Source organism: Alligator mississippiensis, chromosome 5 (assembly GCF_030867095.1).
Source record: "Alligator mississippiensis isolate rAllMis1 chromosome 5, rAllMis1, whole genome shotgun sequence".
NCBI lineage: Eukaryota > Metazoa > Chordata > Crocodylia > Alligatoridae > Alligator > Alligator mississippiensis.
This window is the reverse complement of record NC_081828.1, coordinates 50,676,741-50,696,495: the sequence shown is the minus strand read 5'-3', so window position 1 is coordinate 50,696,495 and position 19,755 is coordinate 50,676,741. Positions and strand designations below refer to the sequence as shown.

The following is a 19,755-nucleotide window of genomic DNA, read 5'->3' as shown; positions in this document are numbered from 1 at the left end:
GACTTGTTACCTCAAAGCAGAAATCTTGTCCCAGGATGCTGCTATGAAGTGGTTTGACAAAGACCTTCTCTTCTGTCCCAAGATCCAGTGCCTCCACTGCACTACCTGGGCTCAGTAAAGACTCATGGGAACGAGATTCTTTCAGCTTTGGCAAGCCACGTGACCTGTGAGAGAAAAAACACTCTCCTCAGACTCTGCTAAATAGAAATTGGCCAAATCCCAAACAAAGGAAATTCTAGCTTGATGGTGTTAACTAGTTCTTACAGGTTTTATGATTGCTTTACTACCCTACAGAAAATTAAATGCACACATTAGCTATTCAGTTTCTCAAATGCAACATGCAACATAACTTTAATACAGTGAAATTCAAGGTGCTACCATCGGGGCTGGTAAACAGTATCCCAGTACCATTAGCTAAACGCAGGAAACACACTTCAGTAGACCCAGAAGCTGAAGCCACTGTGACACAATTAAAAGAAAATTCCTGTCAACTGTAGATCTCTTTAAATCGGTATTTACCATAGGCAATATGCCATTGGGAATATCTAAATGCTGATTAGCAAGGAAATGTTCTGTTAAAAGTAACAAGTTTCCCTCATTAAAACAGAGGTTTTGTCATTATATTTACTATTTAGTTTTCTTGTAATAACTTCTGGTAAGAACTGGATTGCTTTGGCATTTTGTGATGGCAATGGGGAAACAATTAAACACATTAGACCTGCCCTAAACAAATAAGGTGCTTCTATTTACATTTTTGTAAACCCTGGGCTGCTTCCATCTTTTAACAATTTCCATTCTTTGCTTTTTCCAGGCCTTCCCTTTATTCCTCCTCTAGGGTTGCCCTGACTACTCTTTGGACACACAATTTTTCTAAATCCTTCCTCCCTAACAATTGCAGACATTTTCTAGCTGTTTCCTCTCCTGAAATATCCAGTTATTCTAGTCTCCTCCTTCTCCTCTACCTCTCTAGGAATTCTGAACAGGCTCCTCCAGTAAGCCTTTTTTCTCTTTTGGCTCTTGTTGACTTCCCAAGCACACACACCTACTCTTACAATGATTCTTAAATGGTTCACCATATTTTAACAGTTCAGTTCTGATGCAACACTAATATACATTGGTGACCCATTCCTACTGTCAAAATGGCACTGTAAGTGTTATTATGTTCCCTGTGTCTCAATGACTTTAAAAAAAGTGGGCTTAGTTGTAAGTCAAAGAGTTTTAAAACTGTTCTTCCTCCAGAATCGACCTTGGGCTCCTTCTTCCTGATGCATCCCTAAATGGAATAGAAGATTCTGCAAGTTAATTTGCACTTTCAGTGATAGAAGCATCTTAAGTCATAAGCACAACTGGAACTTAGTAAAATGATCTACTGATGATAAACAAGAAAGAACAGAATCCCAGGTTCCTCTCTTAGCCATGGTAGTTTTGCAGAACAAACAAGAGTTAAATATTTTGCTACTTTTTTCCCCAAATTGCAATGCAGGGCTAGATTTGAAAAAGCACTTTAGCTCAGGATTAACCCCTTCTCTATCCAAAAGAGTACACAGACTTGTGTAAAAGTGCTTCACTGATTCAGGACCACAATCAGCATAATACAGTGGAATACAAGGAGAATCAAACCTGTAAGAAGAATGACATCATTTTTACAGCTGCTTTCCAGAAGAAAGCCACCCTTTAAAGCTGTGTTTTCTCACCCAGGTTTCTCTTTGCAATAATTCCCTGCATATTTGGATCACAATGTAAAAGCTTAGCTTCAAAGCTAAGGTATTTACAAGTAGATATTTAAAGAAGAATTGGGAAGGCGTTATCTATAGGGATTCCCTTATTTTTTGCGGGGGGGGGAAAACCCATTAAATAGCATATGAATTTCCTTTATTGGAACTTCTTTTACTAAAAAACTAATACCTTTACAAAATTAAAGAAATCCTGAACTTATAAGTACCAGTATCTCTTACTGAGAGATGTTGGGAAATGGGAAGCAAGAAAAAAGTTATGTGGAGAAGATGTCTTTGTCAGTCCTAAGACTGCCTAACAAAACAAGGAGACCATGAAGAATAAAGATTTTAAGCAGCAAGCAGAGTTCCCCTCACTGCTCTTTTGCACAAGATCAACCATTGCTGGCACTCTGGCAAACTCGCATTGGATTTTCTCTTTTTAGACATTCTCAGGGAGGGTGTTGTTTCCATTATATATATTAAATGACCTAAACGGAGGAAACAATTGCCTTTCATGAGAGGGATATTACAAAAACATTGATTTCAAATGCAAAACGACAGCATTTGTACAAGTGCTTTGGCTGTACTGTGATTTGTTGTAACGGGTTACACAGTAGCAGCTCGTACCAACGCAAATCTAAAACCTCAGCCATGTATAATTGAACCCTTGCTGCAATTATGTTGGGCAAGTCTAAGATAAAAACACCACAATACACTACTTTAATATTATCTATGCAAAATCCTCTCTCTAATTTCTCCTCTAAAGAAAGCACTGCTGAGATCACTTGGCTACTGTCCTTATCCCAAACTCTCAGCAATGCCTGCTCCAGCAGAAGTTACTTTCGTGGATAATGTTGGGCTGAGCGAGCCCACAGCTAATTCCAGCCTCAGCTTCTCACAGCAGAAGGAGAACCTAGAGTGGTCAAAAGTGAAGAGAAGATATACAATGGAGAGAGGACAACTTTTTGCACACCCTGTGTAAGCAACCATATTTTTAATCAACCTAGGGTTAAACAGATGAAGAACCCTTACTCATATCTGTCAAGCCCACCTACATGAAGCAGTTGTACAGCCACTTAGCAGTGCACCCCCAAATCATAGCGGTGCCACATGTCCAAATCCCCCCTCTCCCCAATTCTTTTTCTGGGCTACATCTCAGAAAAGCAATCCCAAGTGTGCAGAAGAAATGCACAAAATCCGGCAGATGCTTTATCTTAAGCCCTTAGTTAGAAGTTTCAGACGAATTTCAAACCAGGCAGGAACATTTAGCAGGAAGAAAAGCCACTGCGACCACACAGGCTGAGTAATATCCCTTCTCTTCATCCTTCACACTGCATCCTGCTCCTCAGGTGACAAACAAGGCTCCTGGCGTGCCCAGCCTGCTCAGCGCTGGGCCTGTTGCCATGGTGCTGCATCTATAAGGAGATCAGGGCTGGGAGGCAGCAGGGAGAAACAGCAGCAAGCAGGGAGCATACTCTGCAAACATGGCAAAGGTGACCTTTCAAGCAGGAGACAAGTCCCTATTCCTTCTGTTGAACAGGTTAAGTAGATCCTAGATAGTCAGAGGGGGAAGCATCTTCAAGGAACTGCTTGCTAGCAGCCTACTGAGAATGGATGGGGCAGAAGATACATGACAACAAGTTCTATTTCTTTCTTCACATATGATCTTCCCCCACTGAGAAGCACTTACCATAGCCCACTTTGCTAGCTAAATCTTTTACTAATATCTATTTGGCTTCCTACGCAGTATTCTCTTTAATCTAGCAGGTTTGAACGCTGTTTTGTCTCTGCTCAAACTGGGACATAAATGGTCACTTTACTGGGGTGCAGGGACTGGAATAAGGAAAAAGGAAATGTTTGTGTGCGTGGGAACAATCCCTGGAAGTCGTAGTGTTTTCTTCTGCACAGATTTCATTTCAGTAATTACCTCTTCTCAGCACTCTCTCACAACTATAAGCTAATTACAACTAAATGATGGAGTCAGCACTCAGCGTTGTCTTAACACTTCATTAACAGTGGAAACTTGATTATTGGCCTACATATGAATAAACGTCTCTGTAATTACCACAGTATATTTTTTCATTTATTGGAAAAACTGAAAAAAAAAAAAAAGTAACTGAGACACCACAGGTTTTGGTACAACTTGATCAATTAAAGCACTCTTTATTATGGAAATAATTTATATTTCTGCCTTCTATTAAAGTCTCATCTAACATTCTGATGTTATAACTAATTTACTGATTTACCCACCTATCACCTCTCTGGCCTGGACAGACCATTAACACAAAACCACTCTCTGATATCCAGTCGTGATACTGGATTTAATAAGTCTTTCCTACATCAAATAGGAAACTATTGGAAAAATGAGTACTGCTCAGTCTCTCTGCGAAGAGAGAGGTAATCCCAGAGAAACAGGATTACTGTAAACAGGAAGATCATGTAGGCCCAGGGTGGGGGAAGGGTTGTTTGTACAAATCTATGCATTACACACAGCGCCATTAACAACCCAAATCCTGATTTAAATTACCCTTAACCTCAGATGATTAACCCTTTCCTTGCTGTTTTGTCTACCTTCTATATATGGCAAAAACCTGGCCAAAAGAAACTTATTGGTTAGAGCAAATCATTATCAGCACCACTATACAGTTTGATGTAGCTACTTTTAACAATTCTTTTCTATCATGAAATGATGGAGGTGGTGTGCAATAGAAGAACATTTCAATTTCCTACCTCTTTCCAAATGCTATTGGGCACTTGTCCTCCATGATGTATAATTCTTCCTAAGTGAATGCCCAGATAATGCCCCAAACCACTGACCTAACAGCAGGATCCCAGTACTACTGGCAGTCTCCAGCCCTAATACCATGCCAGTCCAACCCCAAACTGTCCCCTCTCTCTTTGCATATGATGATTCAATAACTCTCATACAGGAAGCTTTCAGTTGTGAGTACGGAACCCTGGAAAACTGAAAAACTCCTGGCTCCTAATGGCAGCCCATGACACGCAGCAGCCCATTAGTGGAGCCATTATCATGCTCTAGTGCCTACCAAGCATATGGAGCAAAGGGTTAAAAACCTAACTGCTTTGGCTATGAAGCTTTCCTGCTGGTTTTGACCTATTTAAAAGCCAAGCTACAAAGCACAAGAGGCTTTCAATTACTCAGCATGCTAGGCAGAGTATTATGTTGCTCTAAAACCAACTTGTGAATATCAATAACCTCAAATACAAAAAATAAGTAAATACAGCACTGAAGGATTGAAAAACCCATAATATTTTTCTCATATCAACAAATTAATGTGAAGCCAAACAGTGATTAGAGCTCAATTCTGTTCAGACTAAATGTCCAATTAAAAGCAACATCTCAATGTCCTCACATTAAAACACTGTCTAAAAGCATGCCTGTCTGCTTCAAAGAACTTGACCCACCCATTCTACCGAAGCATTTACTAAGATACTCCCTAGGATCAGAGAGTTGGATTCAGTACTTAGCCACACACAAGGCCACTGGATAGAACCTGGATTCTAACGTGGTAGATTTTCTGCTCAGCGTTGGTATCAGGAATCCCAGGTCCGTTGAACAGGACTTTGGAGGCAGCAGCAGTGTCTCAGACAGGAAAGCACAGGTGCACTTTGTCAGTGCTGCAGTAATGCTAGATTCCCATCCTGAGCATTCCTCTTGTAGGCACCACACCCTGCTTCATTTTCCAATTATCAACAGCCTCTGCTCAGTTAACAATTCTGTGAAACTAGCTCATTTTATTATAAGTATTTGTTTTATTTATTGGAAAAAAATGCTGAGTTACTTATTTACACTTGAGCTCTGCTCGTTTTCAACTACAGCCCCTGCTTTGCCTGATCCTGGGAACTTTTGACTCCAACTGAGATTCAGATTTAATTGCAGAGTCTTACCCAAAAGCTCATTGTTTGAGTCCTGTATATTTATAAGCCTTCTCCAGCTCTCTCTTGTACAGATCATAGCTTGTCTAACAGATGTCTCATACAATGTCCCAGAACATACTGCTGAAATTCACAATCAATATTTTCTTCCCACAGTACCTATTGCACCCATGGTCCCTGCTAACATTTCAAACCCCCTTATTTTGGTGAAACAGATTTATTTAACCCATTATAATTGCCTGAAATGATAGTTATGGAAATGTACTACATAGGGTGGAGCCGCTGCCTCCAGATGCCTGACCCAGCGTCACAGAAATGCATCTGTCATGAACTAGGATGTTAACAAAGGGGCCAAATGAATTGGCAATCAGGGTAGAGTGGTCTGTACCCACAAGGAGGAAGTTTGTGACAGAAACGTTAACACTGTGGGACTGTTCAATTTTCACTGGAAAAAGAACAACTAAATAAGTGAACACAGTGGCTGAAAGGCGCTCTCACTAGAACATGAAGAGCGAGACAAATCTCCTTCACCCAATCTCCCCACTTCTACATTCTCCAGAAGTGGCATATGCTGAATGAGTACAAACTCTTGAGCAAGGCCAGCCTTAATGGCATATTGTGTAATATAGATTTCTATCCCTGTATCTCAAACAGGATAGAATCATCCACTTTTTTTCTTTTTAAACCAGGATTAAAGTAGAATGAATGAATGAGAAAGTGAACACACTGTAAGATTTGCTCCATCTCTATACTGCAAAGAAAGAAGAAAAAAAATTAGAGGGACCTACCGAGAGTAGGAAGAGCTGCTGTTTGAGCAGTGGTACCACTTCACTACAAATCCTAAAGCCATTGCTACTGGATGCTCTGGTAACCGGTAAAGTCCATTCTGAGCAAGCATAGAAAGAAACCTTTGGGCAGCCTATGACTATCTGATAATGCCATAAAATGACTTTTAGTAAATCAGGATTCCCACGTGGCAGTAAATCCCAGCAGGGCAAAACCCTCCCAGCTGTCTACAAAGCTTTTACTGCAGTCGCTGAACCACATGTGACCATCTTTACTCCCTACCTCAAAACAAAACAAAGGTTAGGATTACAATGCCAGTTTGAATTGCTCTCAAAATCCTAGCTACAAACTGACAATATTAATTTGGTGGCTCCTCCTCAGTTAAGTTCTCCTTAAATCTTTTCTTAAGCTGTTTTACTTTTAGATTCAGGAAACATGTTTTATATTTTTGGAAGACACTGGCAACATATGCAAGATTCAAGTGTGTGGGCTGAAGAGATCAAAGAACGTAGTGGAAACCGGTCTAGGAAAAATGTGAAAGCTGATACAAGTAAAACTATGTCAGGCATACTTGTGATGAGAGATATTGTCATCCCAAAGGGATACCATCCTAGCCACATCTATCTGGAGAACTTCATTCAAACTTGGCTTCAATCACAGATGAGAATGGAGCCTGGAAGTCCCAAGTAAACACTTTGTGGACATCACAGATCAGAACACATTTTTGCAGGCACAGCAGTCCCTGCTCAGGAGATAGCCAAAATTTGGAACAGCAGATGTGAGGCAAATTAGCAATGTAATGAAAGGTGCAGACCCCAGACTGGGTGCCCAGAAGATGGATCACACTGGGACACTCTCTCCAATTCTGAAGTGGACAGCTATTTGGGTTCCTGAGGTAGGAAAGGGCAGGGGAGAAGAGAAGATGCAGGGCTCATTTCCTGGACACTCCACAAATCCCCAGAACCCGGAAGTAGTTTATATCACTTTAGTTTTGATTAGTGTAGTTGACATACTACAGTTGTCATAGCTCAGCTAAGAGGCAGAGCTAATTAGCCTAAACAACATTGCATGAATACGACTGTACTGCTTCCTTCACACCAGATAGCCTACGGCTGCATCCCAAGCCAGAAGCAGCATAGCTACATTCCAATAATACTATACCAGGGCTAATTAGCGCTACCTCTTAGCAGAGTTAATTAATTAGTCTAGCTGCATTCACATGATGCTATGCCTGTACAAATTACTTCTGCTGAGAAGCAAAACCAATTAGGCTGGGTACAGAGCAGCATGAGCATAGCTTTAGTGTTTCCTGCTTAGAGGGTCACCTTCATCTACCTTTCAAACCAGAAACAGTCACCACATCCATGTACAGCCAAGCAGCATAATGAGTCCTCTTAGTAGATACAGCAGGACACTTCTTGGTGGTGGTATGGTTCTAGTTTTTCAGAAGTCTAGGTTCAGAAGTACAGGGAGTTATAGCGCACAAGATAAATTCAGGACTGTCTTAAAATTTGGGACAGCTGGTCCTTTTAAATAGTTGTGAAGGGGTCTCTTGGTATCTCAGCCACTTGTACCAAAATCAGATTTTGAATCCAATTTCAATTTGAAGGGACATTTTCCCTCTTCTGCAGCAACAGTTCTGACTGCATCTACATGGTACATCCTACTTTCAAACTCTTCTCTCTATAATGTTCCTGGATCTACTCTCTACCCTAAAATGATGTGTGGTACAAGGTTACTACCTGTCTACATCCTGAATGAGGTGCAAGTTGCCAGCATTCCAAACCCTGAAGCACATCAGGATATCCAACCCCACCAGAGCTTCCTAGATATTTCTCAGTAAACCACACTCCTATTCCTGAATTACTGAAAAACTTGAAAGCAATAGAAAAATGAAACCATCTCAACCCCCCTCCCATCCTTGATGTGACCATTTTTCATTCATATAAAAGCACTTTACATTACTATTGTAAAAAAAATGTTGCAGTTTTATGAAGCAGGTAAAGTTAATCGTCACCTGCCAAGCTAGCTCTGGAAACTTGCATAGCAGCATGACGTCATTTGGCAGTGTCTGCTCAGACTTGGGCAGGTATGGCTCACTGGGGAATAAGCTTGGAAACTTGTTGCTAGCAATAAAACAACAGTAATACCAGGGCAGGGAGGGCAGGAGGAGGATGGGGAGCATGCTAATTTACTCATCTGAATTCAAGGCATTCACACAAAAGCAAAATGTTATGTTTCACCTTCGTTTGTTCACAAGCCAGTTTTAATGGTTGCATCTCATTTGTCCTCTTGAACAAAACAAACCATGTTAGTTTTAAATCACAATGAATGTTTTTAAGCCTTCCCCATATCTCTCCCCTATGTTAACTTCTCCCTATCTTCACTACCGTACTCCCATATGAATTCTCAGTGTCTTTTCCTGCCACCCAGGCCAATTGCATGCAGTGAATCCTGCTTCAAGAAGAGCAAAATGTAGGAACATATCATTGGTAAGTTTCATTTTACAGTGGGTTTTAGTTTCCTTTGTGGTTTTATTTATAAACTACCATTAGAAAAGTAATACATAAAATCAGAGACTTTCAAAGCTGCTGTATTCGATTGGTGCATTACCTGATGAGACCGCTAATGCAAACAAAACTCCATTAAACACTGTCTCTTCAACAAAAGGTGCCTGGAAGGTTGAGTACTGTTGCTGGAAACTCCCATCAATTTCTTTCCAAAGAGAATTGAGCCATGCTTTTCACCCTCATAATTCTGTAGTATGGCAATTTATAAACACGCTAGCAGACAATCTGGGATATCAAAAGAAGCTGGCTACACTTCTTGAACAGAAGAGCATCACTTTCCTGCACGAAGAATTATCTTGATAGCAATAAAAGGGACCAGGGTGAATTTTATGGTCTTCAAATGAATCTTGGCTGTTCTCTTGGGACCCTCCACTTCAACATCAGCCTTTATATCTAATTTAGTTCTCATCATTTAGATTACACTAGCACGTGATGGCTTCCTTTGGGGCAGCATGAATTTCTGGGCAAAATACATTAAAAATCCAATGTCCGTATCAGGCTCTGGAGCCAGACCAAGGGCAGGTGAAATATCAAATGTTAACCACTATTGAGAAAAAAGGCTACTATCTTAGCATACAAAAAACTTTGCAGATCAAGCCAATGGCAGCTAGGGAGGAGCTTAGTTTTCAAATGGCAGAAGCTTAATCAGAAGCCCCTTCTAACTAGCACAAGGTGGTAATGTTTTGGAGATGGATTGGGCAAGGCACTGGGGAAGAAAGTAAAGATGTGGATGGGAGGCACAGACTGTAGGGCAGTATAGGGATATATGTATATGTTTTCAAGGACAAAGCTCTGAGAGGAAAGGTTTTTGTAAGAGGTCTGAGAGTAACAGAGAAAGCAGTAGCCAGCTTCCCTTTCCAGCAAGTGTAGGTTCGTACAGATAATATGCTTGAAAGTCTGTGAGGTTAAAACAAGTAAAAATGCCCGACCAATCTAACTCGGTGATTAAAATAGGTGGATGGGGGCAGCTACCAGGACCATGGAGAAGGTGAGGGGTGGGTGGGATCAGGGAGCTAGCAGGTCTGCAGGTGGGTTATTGGGGTTGGTGGGGGGGGGGGGGGCTTTGGGGCTTGCAGACAGGTTGGTGGGATCAGGGGGGGCTAGCAGGACCACAAGGGGGAGAGGTAGTCAGTCTGGGGGTTGGAGTGGGGGCTAAAAACAGCCCGGGGGGGGGGAGGGATAGGGAAAACACAGTCCTAGGGTTGAGGCAAGAGGCTCAGCTTCCCAGCCCTGGGGCTGCACTCCCATTGTGTACAGATGTTCAGTTAAATTGGTCTAATCCATGCCCAGTCTAGCTTAGTGCTCTTCTCAACTGAACTAAATTAGATTGGCCCAGCCATTTACTGCCAGATCTAACCTCCCAAACTTCTAAGTGTAACATCTGTATGCACCCTATGTTATATACCTGCCTCTCCAATGACACTCTTCCAAGCCCCTATATCAGGCCCTACCATTGGAGCTCCCCAGTCCATTTGCCCACTGGGACCTGATTTTTAAATCCATCCCATGGAGTCTGAGGACTGATGGCACATTGACAAAATAGACTACTGGTGTGTCAAATCCCATCAGGGTCTGAAGCACAATTTGCAAATCATGGCTCAGGTGTCATTTAGGTCAGATTACTCACATCTGCATGCTAAAAATCTCTGTGCCATTTTATCAAAGGAGAACATTGGGCTTTAAAGTGAAGTCATTGGTATGGAGTGAACTGCATAGCTCATTCTATCCCCCAAAAGATAATGTTTCTCTTATTTTGAAAGAGAAGATGTTATCAGTCTGCATGTATCTGGATAGCTTTCTATCCTGAAACTAGGTGAAGTCCAAGGAAGACTAAAGTGCTTTATGCAGCTCCTGGGAAAGAGATTTTACACTGTATAACTTTTGTTTATAGTCTGTGAAAAACCATCACACACCACAGATGTTGCCAAGTGGTGAACTTCTTTAACATGCATTAAACCTATGGAGTCAATTTTTATAGCCAAGTTACAAGGCAGGTTTATGACAGACCTTTAGTCACAACAGCATGGGTGACACTGCCATGATTAAAGGTGGAATATCATCCACTTTGTTAGTCGCATCCTGTGAGCAGTCTCTCCATAACTCAAAAAGTTAACAAGGCTTCTAACACTTGAAGCCTTGCTATCTCCATGATTTTATGGTGCTGCTTTTTTAGACACAGAAACTAGTGCTATTGATTGAAGCAGCACAGCATGACAGACACAAATAATGAATTCAGCTCAGCAGAGAGGGAGAAAATGCACTAAATGTACAATGTTGTAAAGTTAAAGGAGCCTGTTAACTCTAACCATAGGCCAGCCTATTTCCCACTCCACTCAAGCCAGCTTCCACTGGACCCTTAGGGCACGTCCACACATGCAAGCACGTGTGCTTGCAGCAGCTCAAATAGAAGTAGTGCAAATTTGAGTCGGGGCTTTTTGTCTCAGCGCACGTGCTCAGACATGCACTTTGTTGTGGAGCAAATTGTGCCACTTGGGGCAAAATAACCCTGCCTGGCTCCTCCCGGATCTTCAGCCAGGGGGAGCTAGAGCTCGGGGCCAGCACCTGCACTGTCCCCAGCAGTATAAAAAGCTGCCCTGTCCTGGCCCCAGCAGTATAAAAAATCACCCTGGCAAATAGCTCAGGGCTACTAGCTCTCAGGAGCTTCTGGGGCCCAGGCAATTGGTGGCTGGGTACACTACCCCTTGTGCCAGCTGGACTGCTGAAGCAGCCCTGAGAGTTCCCTGCACCTTTACCCACTGCAGCAGTCTGGCAGTGGGGGCTGCTGCCTGGCTGTGACCTGCCACGGACCTGCCAGACTTTGATGGGGACTGCAGAGCCAGTCGAGGCATCTGCCCCTCTGGGCCAGCTGCCAGTGGACTGCAGTTGCAGGGTTGGCCTTTGTGTGGCACTACTGCCATCTGTGCACCCTGCCCGGCCATCTGGGCAGCTATCACCCGGAAGATGTTCCAGGTGTGGTGGCCTGCTTTGAACTGTCAAAGCATGTCCTCCTGTCCCCATTTGGCCAGGAGGTCAGCCACAGCCAGATGGGTCCAAGGTGCCAGCTCTGAGCAGGCAGGGTCCTGCCACTGGCCTTCCTAGCAGGAATTCTGGTGTTCCCTATAGGAAAACTGAAAAATCCCTGATAATAAAAATCCCAAAATGACTCTCTAAAATACTCCCAAATCCACGTTCCTCCACAAGTAAAACAAAAAACCACTATAAAGAGAGGGAGAGTGAGACAGAGGCAGTGATCAGTTGGACAATGTTTTATTGATATATCTACAGTGTTAAAGCAAGTCTCTTATCATAATAAAGTGAACTCTAAATACAGGTTTCATGAATTAATGAATACATATTTTGCTGCCCTCCCACAGGACGATGGCCCCCCACACAAGGGCTTCGGCCCCTCAACAGGGGATTCAGCCCCCACACAAGGGGTTCAGCACTCTCACAAGGGGTACGGCCCCCCAACAGGGGGTTCATCCCCCACACAAGGGGTACAGCCCCCTAATAGGGGCCACCCCCCTGCAAGGCCCACAAGCCCCACCCCAGCCCCCTGACTGCTGCCCCACCTGGCCCCATCCCCCACCAGCTGCTGCAGCCCCCTCAATGGCTGTCCCACCCAGCCCCACACCCCCAGATCCCCACAATGGCTTCCCCACCCAGCCCCACCCCTCAACTTGCACCCCCAGGCCCCCAAGGCTACCACCACAACCCCAGGCACCATCGCTTAAAAGAAAACCCAGAAAAAGAACAAAAAAAAGGAATGGGGAAAAAAGCCTCTGCTTACCTGAGAAGCAGGGGTGGGGGGCTCCAGGGCCTCCTGGCAGAGCCCCCCGGGCAGCACAGGACAGTGCAGGGGCAGGAGGGCCTGGGCTAGGGCTGCTGGGGCTGTCAGCCTGCCCCGCACTGCGCGGGTGGGGCCCCAGTCAGCAGACGGCAGCTTCAACTGCCGGTAAGTGCTAGGTGTTTTTGTTTTTGTTTTTAAAGTATGGGGGGGGGCAGGAATAGGGGGGTTGGGGGGATGGGGCTGGACAGGACAGGGGTCGGGGGGGGGTTCGCAGGGGGAGGGGCTGGTGGGGCCAGCCCCGGCAAGAGTCAGGGGCCTCTGGGGGGGAGGGGGGGGGCTGGCAGGGGAGGGGCCGGCCCCAGTGGGGTTTGGGGGGCTGGGGGAGTGGGCGGGGCCAGCGGGGGTCCCCCCCACAGTCCCTTCACCCCTCCTCCAGCCCCCCGACCCCTTACTTACTGGCACCAGGGCCCTGGTGCTGAAACACACGGCCTCACCAGCCGCGTGTTTCAGCACTAGGGCAAGGGGCAACCACAGAGACACTGTGGCAGCCAAAGTGTCTCTTAGGAGGACCCAGCAACCGGTTGCCTCAGGGCATGGTCAGGGACTGTGCCCTGTCCCGCTTTTTTATACTTCGCTTTTTTTAGACCCCTGGATATCCAGGGGTCTAATTTTCTCCGTGTGCTGCAAGTTTGCAGCGCAGGGAACATTTTTTTGTTCCCGCACATGCCTGTTGCCCACTTCAAAGGGGTTTGAGGCAGGGCAAGAGGCACGTGCGCGCTCGTGTGGACGCACCCTTATGGAATAACATGCTCTTGGGTTCTAATTAAGATGATAGAGACACTTGATCAAAGTGTTAGAAAAAACAGATCTGAAGCTGGTAAACAAGCTACCAGCAAAAATCAAACATATTCCTGAAGGAAGTTATGATATACATATAACCACACTAACTACCTAATTTGGGGAGTGGTGACCCTATGTCCTCCAGTTTTCTGAAAAACAGACCCTGTATCTCCATTAGAGAACTTCACACCACTACATCACTCAGTGACACTAGCACGAACACCTACTATAAATGAGCTGCACTGTTGTGTGTGTTGAGGTTTTACACCAGTAATTACGCTGATTTGAGCACATCGGTACAACTTTTCCTTCATACACTGTGCACGTAGAAGTATCAAGGAGTTGCAGTGGTATGAAAATATCAATAAAGGGGTGCAACCACTTATGTAGCTACACTGCACCAGTGCATGGAGGCTAGGGTTTGCATACATCAGAACAATTTTCTCTAAGGGTTTATGGAACTTAATGCTTTGAACTTGTTTGGTGATCCAGAAAGAGAGGTAGGTGCTAAAGAACAAGAAGATATTTTACTTAAGATGCTTATGTCAACTCTTTTGTCAACTCCTCTAAGGTTGGTAGTGAAACAATGTCCTACAAGATCAATACACTTATGAATGACAAACACTATGTAACAATTTAAGAATTAAAAGGACAGAAACATGTACCTTAAAAACAAAGAGAGAATCTCAGAGCCCCTCATTCCACTCAGTTTGCGCATGTGCTTATAAATGACTAGCACACTTTTTCAAGCTCTATTGCAAGCATAGAGTTGCAATCAAGGTCTGTTTTTAGGAAGGTATATAGAATTGTACCTGTCATCAGCATTACGGAGAGATGGTAGACGGAAGCTTGTATTCCTGTCCAGCTTTGACTGGCTCTTTGTCCTCTTGATGGAGCCTTTCAGACGTTTACTGAAGAAGCCCTAAAATGACAAGTCATAGGAAGTGAAACTGCCATTCTTATGCAAGCAATGACTAAATTTTTAAGGCCGTCGCTGAACCTAAACAAAGCGGTGACTATCATAGTCAGTGAGCATGGAATTTTCTATAGGAGGACTCTTTTTATACATAAAATACAGAATATATTTAACAACATCTTTGCTATGTAACAGATTCAAACGGTAATTTAATGTCATCCATGTTACGGGCGAACTTCACTAAAGTCTCATTACTGCATAAGACTATCACTAAGGATTATTCTTGAATTAGTCTCAACTCCTCTTCACAGAGCTGCCCCAAGACTTTTAATATTTTTTGGCCACCTTCAAAACCAGAAGGGGAGAATTTACCAACTTATGAATTTCTACTGCACTTACATTCAGATAGCACTTGTCAGGTTATATACAGCTAAAATTTTACAAGAACAAACAGTGTCATAAAATTCACATCATTTGGGACCAAAATCTAAAGACTACCGAGTCCAAACATTACTCTTGATTAAGGGTTGGGGTTGGGATCCAGCTGAATCTCACAGCATCGTCAATCTCTCTCTAAATCAAAAATGTCTCTTTAGTAATGAAAAACCTATCAGAAATCAATTATGGTAAAACAAAAGTTATATGGCAATAGGAGGAGTTCTAGTACCAAGACAAGTAACCTGACATTTCAAAGTTTCTACTGCATAACACAAGTCATTACAAGATAATCACTACTTTATTGAGAGCATGGGGAGAGCTGCACCTACCCACTGTTTTCTACAAACTGCTAAATCAGTGGTCACCAACCAATGGAGCTCGATCCACCAGTACATCTTGGAGCCTCTTGTGGTAGATCTCAGAGCCTCTTGGAGTAGATCCAAGGCTGGGGTGGGGGGCTAAGTGCCTGCATGCATGCATGTGCCCTAGCCCAGCAGGTCAGTACATGGGGGAGAGAAGGGGCAGGGGCTAGATCAAGGCCTCCGCAGTGAAGGACAGTGCTGCAGAGATAGGAGCAGGGGTATGTTGAGTGGGGCCTTGGCCGGGTGGGACTTACCTGCTGGGGAGGCATGCCCCCATATAATTTTTTCTCCCTTTGCCTCAATCTGCCCCCCCCCTTCCCTCCCCACAGACTTACCTACTGGGTGGGGGGTGGGGAGGGTGGCGGCACAGCACGGTAGATCTTGCATTGCTTTTAAATGCCAAAGGTGATCTCCTACTTAAAAGGTTGGAGACCACTGTGTTAAATGCTTGCTTATCTAATCTTACATCTCCTTAGTTCTTTAAGCCCCACAATGTCAAACTGGTCCATTTAGGGCCCCCTTCCACATGTATGGCAGGAGGTGCAATTGTGGGATCATGCCTTAGATTCCATCATGCCTTATCACTGGTGCAGGGGGAGCCTGGGATCACTATCTCAGGCTCCCCCTGCACTGGCCCCTGTGCCAACAAGCCCTGCAGCTGATGGGGCAAGCTTGGCAGGGTTTTCCTCACTGCCCCACTGTGAGTCTCGCAGCCCACATGTGCTGTGGTGCTCGCAGCAGGGGTAGCACCAGGATTGCTGCCCCTGCAGCGAGCATTGTCAGCTGCAGGACTTTCACTGGGGGCTGCTGGACTCACAGTGGGGAGAACTTTGCCCCCACTGAGAGCCTCCGGAGGTGTGGGTCTTGCACTAGTAGCAGCAGCATTCCCTCACCCTGCTCTTGCTGTGAGCCCTGCACCTCATGACACTCACAGTGTGGCAGTATTCTCACCATGGGAGCCAAGCCATCAGGATTGTGATCCCAGGCTCCCCCTGCACTAGTGATAATGCGCAATCCCACAATCACGCCTCCTGCAATGCATGTATATATATTCTAAGGATAAGGCTCTGAGAAGAAAAGTTTTTGTGAGTGGCCTGAGGGGAATGCTGCCATGGCTGTGAGTCTCGCAGTGGCGCCGGTGTTCTTCCCACAGCCTCTGCTGCCAGCCCTGCAGCTGTAGACACTTGCCCCCACTGTTAAGCCTGCAGCTGAGGCGGCTTGCAGGGGAGGCAGCGTTCCCCCTGGCAGGTCCCACAGCTGACAACACTGCCACCATTGCAAGCCTCGTCAGCTGTGGGGCTGGCAGCAGGTGGTGCACCCCTGTGGCTGGGAGCCCTTCAGTTGATGGGGCTCTCAACCGCAAGGGAGCACTTGGCCACATATTCAATTAAATGGCATGATTAGAACAAGCTACAAAATTATTACAGATTTTCTGGGGAATAACTTTGTAACATATTGCTTATTTTATCATGCCATTCATTTGTTGAGTGTGTGGCTGGGTCACAATTTAAGACCTGACTACCTGGCTAATCATGCTTTAAATGTAATTGGGGGGGGGGGGGGGGAAGGCTTAAAAACACCTCTCTTTCTCTCTCTGGGCACAATCAAAGCAAATGTAGAGGTCCCTAATCCAACTGGATTAAGCAACATTTTATTGCCTGAACAATCTCTTCTCCTTGATGGAAGTCATACAGAGACATGTCATCCCATTCTTCTACAGCAGTTATGAAGTGTATCAAACACACTTAAGTGAAACTATTTTTGTTGGCAGAAAAACATAGTGTGGTAAAAGGAGTTTGCCAGACTTAATAGACTATTTCAACACAAAGTCAATGAAACTTAATTTACAAAACTGTCAAATGCAGCCCCACCCTCACTTATAATGAATATGGTTTCCTTTTTTTTTTATTGTGGTCTGGATGAACATATTTCTACATTAGTTCTAGTAAAGCACAGTTAATACCCAACTGTGCCCAATCCCTTATTCTATCAGATATCAACCATGCTTTACTCTGCAGCCCACACTGGCAAGGCACCGTTCTTGAGCTGAATGAGGGAAGAAGTGAAGCCACCCTTCACAGACATTGCCAGAGCTGATTTTTCTAGTGCAGAGATAACCCTTCCAGAGTCAGCAAATCTGAAAGGAACAGGGTCTTCTATCTGCTCTCAACAGAACACTGCCAAAGCAAATGTTTTACGGTCTTTGGCTGACTCAGCTGGAGTAACACACCTGGTTTGCTCAGTTTATGAAGCCATAAGCATTAGATCACTGCATCAGAAGAACAGCTTATTTTCAGACCTCCAGTCTGAGCCATCTAACATAACTTTTGAATTTTCAACAAGAAAGTGCGCCTAATGTATAATATCCAAAGGAAGGACTATTACCTTACTCTGAGAGGGTGAGTGAGGGAGGGAGTTTGTTTTGCTAGAAAACAAATAAGTCTGCCTCTCTCTATTTTTACCCTTCTCATCCCTTATATATTTAGAAATCTCTTTTTTCCCCACCTAATTTCTCTTACAGCACACTCTTACCTCCTCCTCCTCTCACTCCAGTTTCTAACTCAACCTGGTTATTCTTTTCCCTCCTTTTCTTAACTCTTCTTGACATGGAAGACAACAAGGACCATGATGAATTTTCAGATGTGTATAAGTGTTTCTGAGGCTGAGTGGTTCACACACTGCTAAAACCTAAAGAAAGCTCCTACGTTTCACCAACCACCTACTCACTAACTCTTCAGTGAGGACAGGAAGACAGTCAACCCCCTCAGCCGTATTCAAACTCTGATGACTGTGTAAGTGGGCTGCACATATTAAAAGCCTCTCATCTGTTCCAAAACTGACTACAGAATCTTCCTACTGTAAGGACACATTGACTCCTTTCCCCAATTATTAGTAGCTATAACAACTTGTTTCTAATGCTTCTGCTTGAGAAGTCCCTGCAGAGGTCCTTGCACGACTCTTGAGACAATCTTGGGGAATTTTTATTAACAATAGGATGGTAACTGCATTGGTATAAGTCTGTTCCCTTTAACTGCTTAAGGTCTGCTTGAAGCTGGCTGCCTTCCCTCCAGGACAGGAGGGTGATGACAATGACCTTTCAAAGACAGCACCCTATCAAGTTGGTAAATGAGGGGAAAACAGCCACCTGGGTGCTCCATGCTGAACTAACACACAAAAGCTGCCCTATCCCCAAAACCATAAAAAAAGGCTGTGAACCCACACTATAAACATGTGTGCACATATAGTAAAATAGGAGACGGTGGCAGCTGTCAAAAGGGAAGTGGTATTTGTAACTGTGCAAGTCACTTAAACTTTATTCAGGTCCCTGGACTTTTGATTCAGGTTTTGACAAAGTACCTTTGAAAAATGTAGAATCAATAGATGCTCTTGGGCTTCTCTTGGGGCCAGTGTTAGAATTCAACTTGAAAATTTAAGGCATTTTCAAAGGCACTTCCATTTAGTTTGACCTCCCCACATGAAAGATAAGACCAGCTACTGGGATTTAGCTTTGGTGGACCTTGGCTTTATGCTGACACTTCTCAGTGAAGTGCAGATGCAGTGAAACTGAAAAGGTCGGCTCTCTTAACAACAGATTAGGCAAGAATCAGGATGGGGCCCACAAAACTATTTTTAAGTGGGCAAACATGCATCCCTACTAGTGATGGACCTTGAATGTTCACTTGTCCTAATGTTTATTCTAATAATTTTTCCTGTTGCATTTTACATTTTAAGGAACAATGAACTTTTCTTTTTACTGTGCAAATTGTATCCTTCAGTACAAAACATCAACCGTCTCTAACAGTATTCAAAAGCTGAACATAAGCACTAGGGACAGAAACAGTATAAGTGATCAGAAACCACTTTAAATCTGTAACAGTGCATAAGTTCAGCGCACATAATTTGGTTTCAAAATGGCCAAACTCAGTTTAAGATAAACCTGGCTGGATGTATTATCAGACATAACTGATTTAAGTTAAACCAGTCTATGGAACTTCTGTCCCAGATCCCCTCCTGACTCAAGTTATGTCCCAGTCTCCCAGCATCCTAGAATGCATTGGGGTTCCCCTACTAACTCCCCTCACAGGGCAGGCAGGCTAGCCTTGCCTGTGCTGTCTGCTCTGGCTGAGCTGAGGCCAGTTCCACTCCACAGCTGTCATGGAGCTGAGGCAGCAATGCCTCTGCTCCCCAGCCTGGTCCTCCCTGTACCTGTCAGTCTCGAGGGGGGAGGCAGGGAGCAGTGGAGGGATAGAGCCCCCGGCCCCAGTTCCCCCAGCCCTGATGTGTAAGTCTGTAAGTGTTGCCTTTGCCCCCTAGAAGAGGCCAGCGTGAGTCACTGACCCCCTAGGGGCAGGGGAAAGGAGTCCCCCTGTCCTGAGTGGCCCCTGAGCCCAGCATCTGGTCTGCCCAGCTGTGAAGGATGATTTCCTCCTCATCCCCCTAC

The 19,755-nt window shown here is 44.4% G+C and overlaps 1 protein-coding gene across 6 annotated transcripts in view; it reads right to left on the bottom strand.

Annotated features, from left to right (window-relative positions):
* RASAL2 (RAS protein activator like 2) overlaps positions 1–19,755 on the bottom strand; it is a 291,616-nt gene that overhangs the window by 41,976 nt on the left and 229,885 nt on the right. For all 6 annotated transcript variants that reach the window (XM_019500281.2, XM_019500284.2, XM_059728343.1 and 3 more), the window contains 2 exons: positions 14,411–14,520; positions 11–164 (listed from right to left, as the gene is read on the bottom strand). In XM_019500281.2, coding sequence (XP_019355826.1) covers positions 11–164; positions 14,411–14,520 — 264 coding nt within the window. The remainder of the gene's footprint in view (positions 1–10; positions 165–14,410; positions 14,521–19,755) is intronic.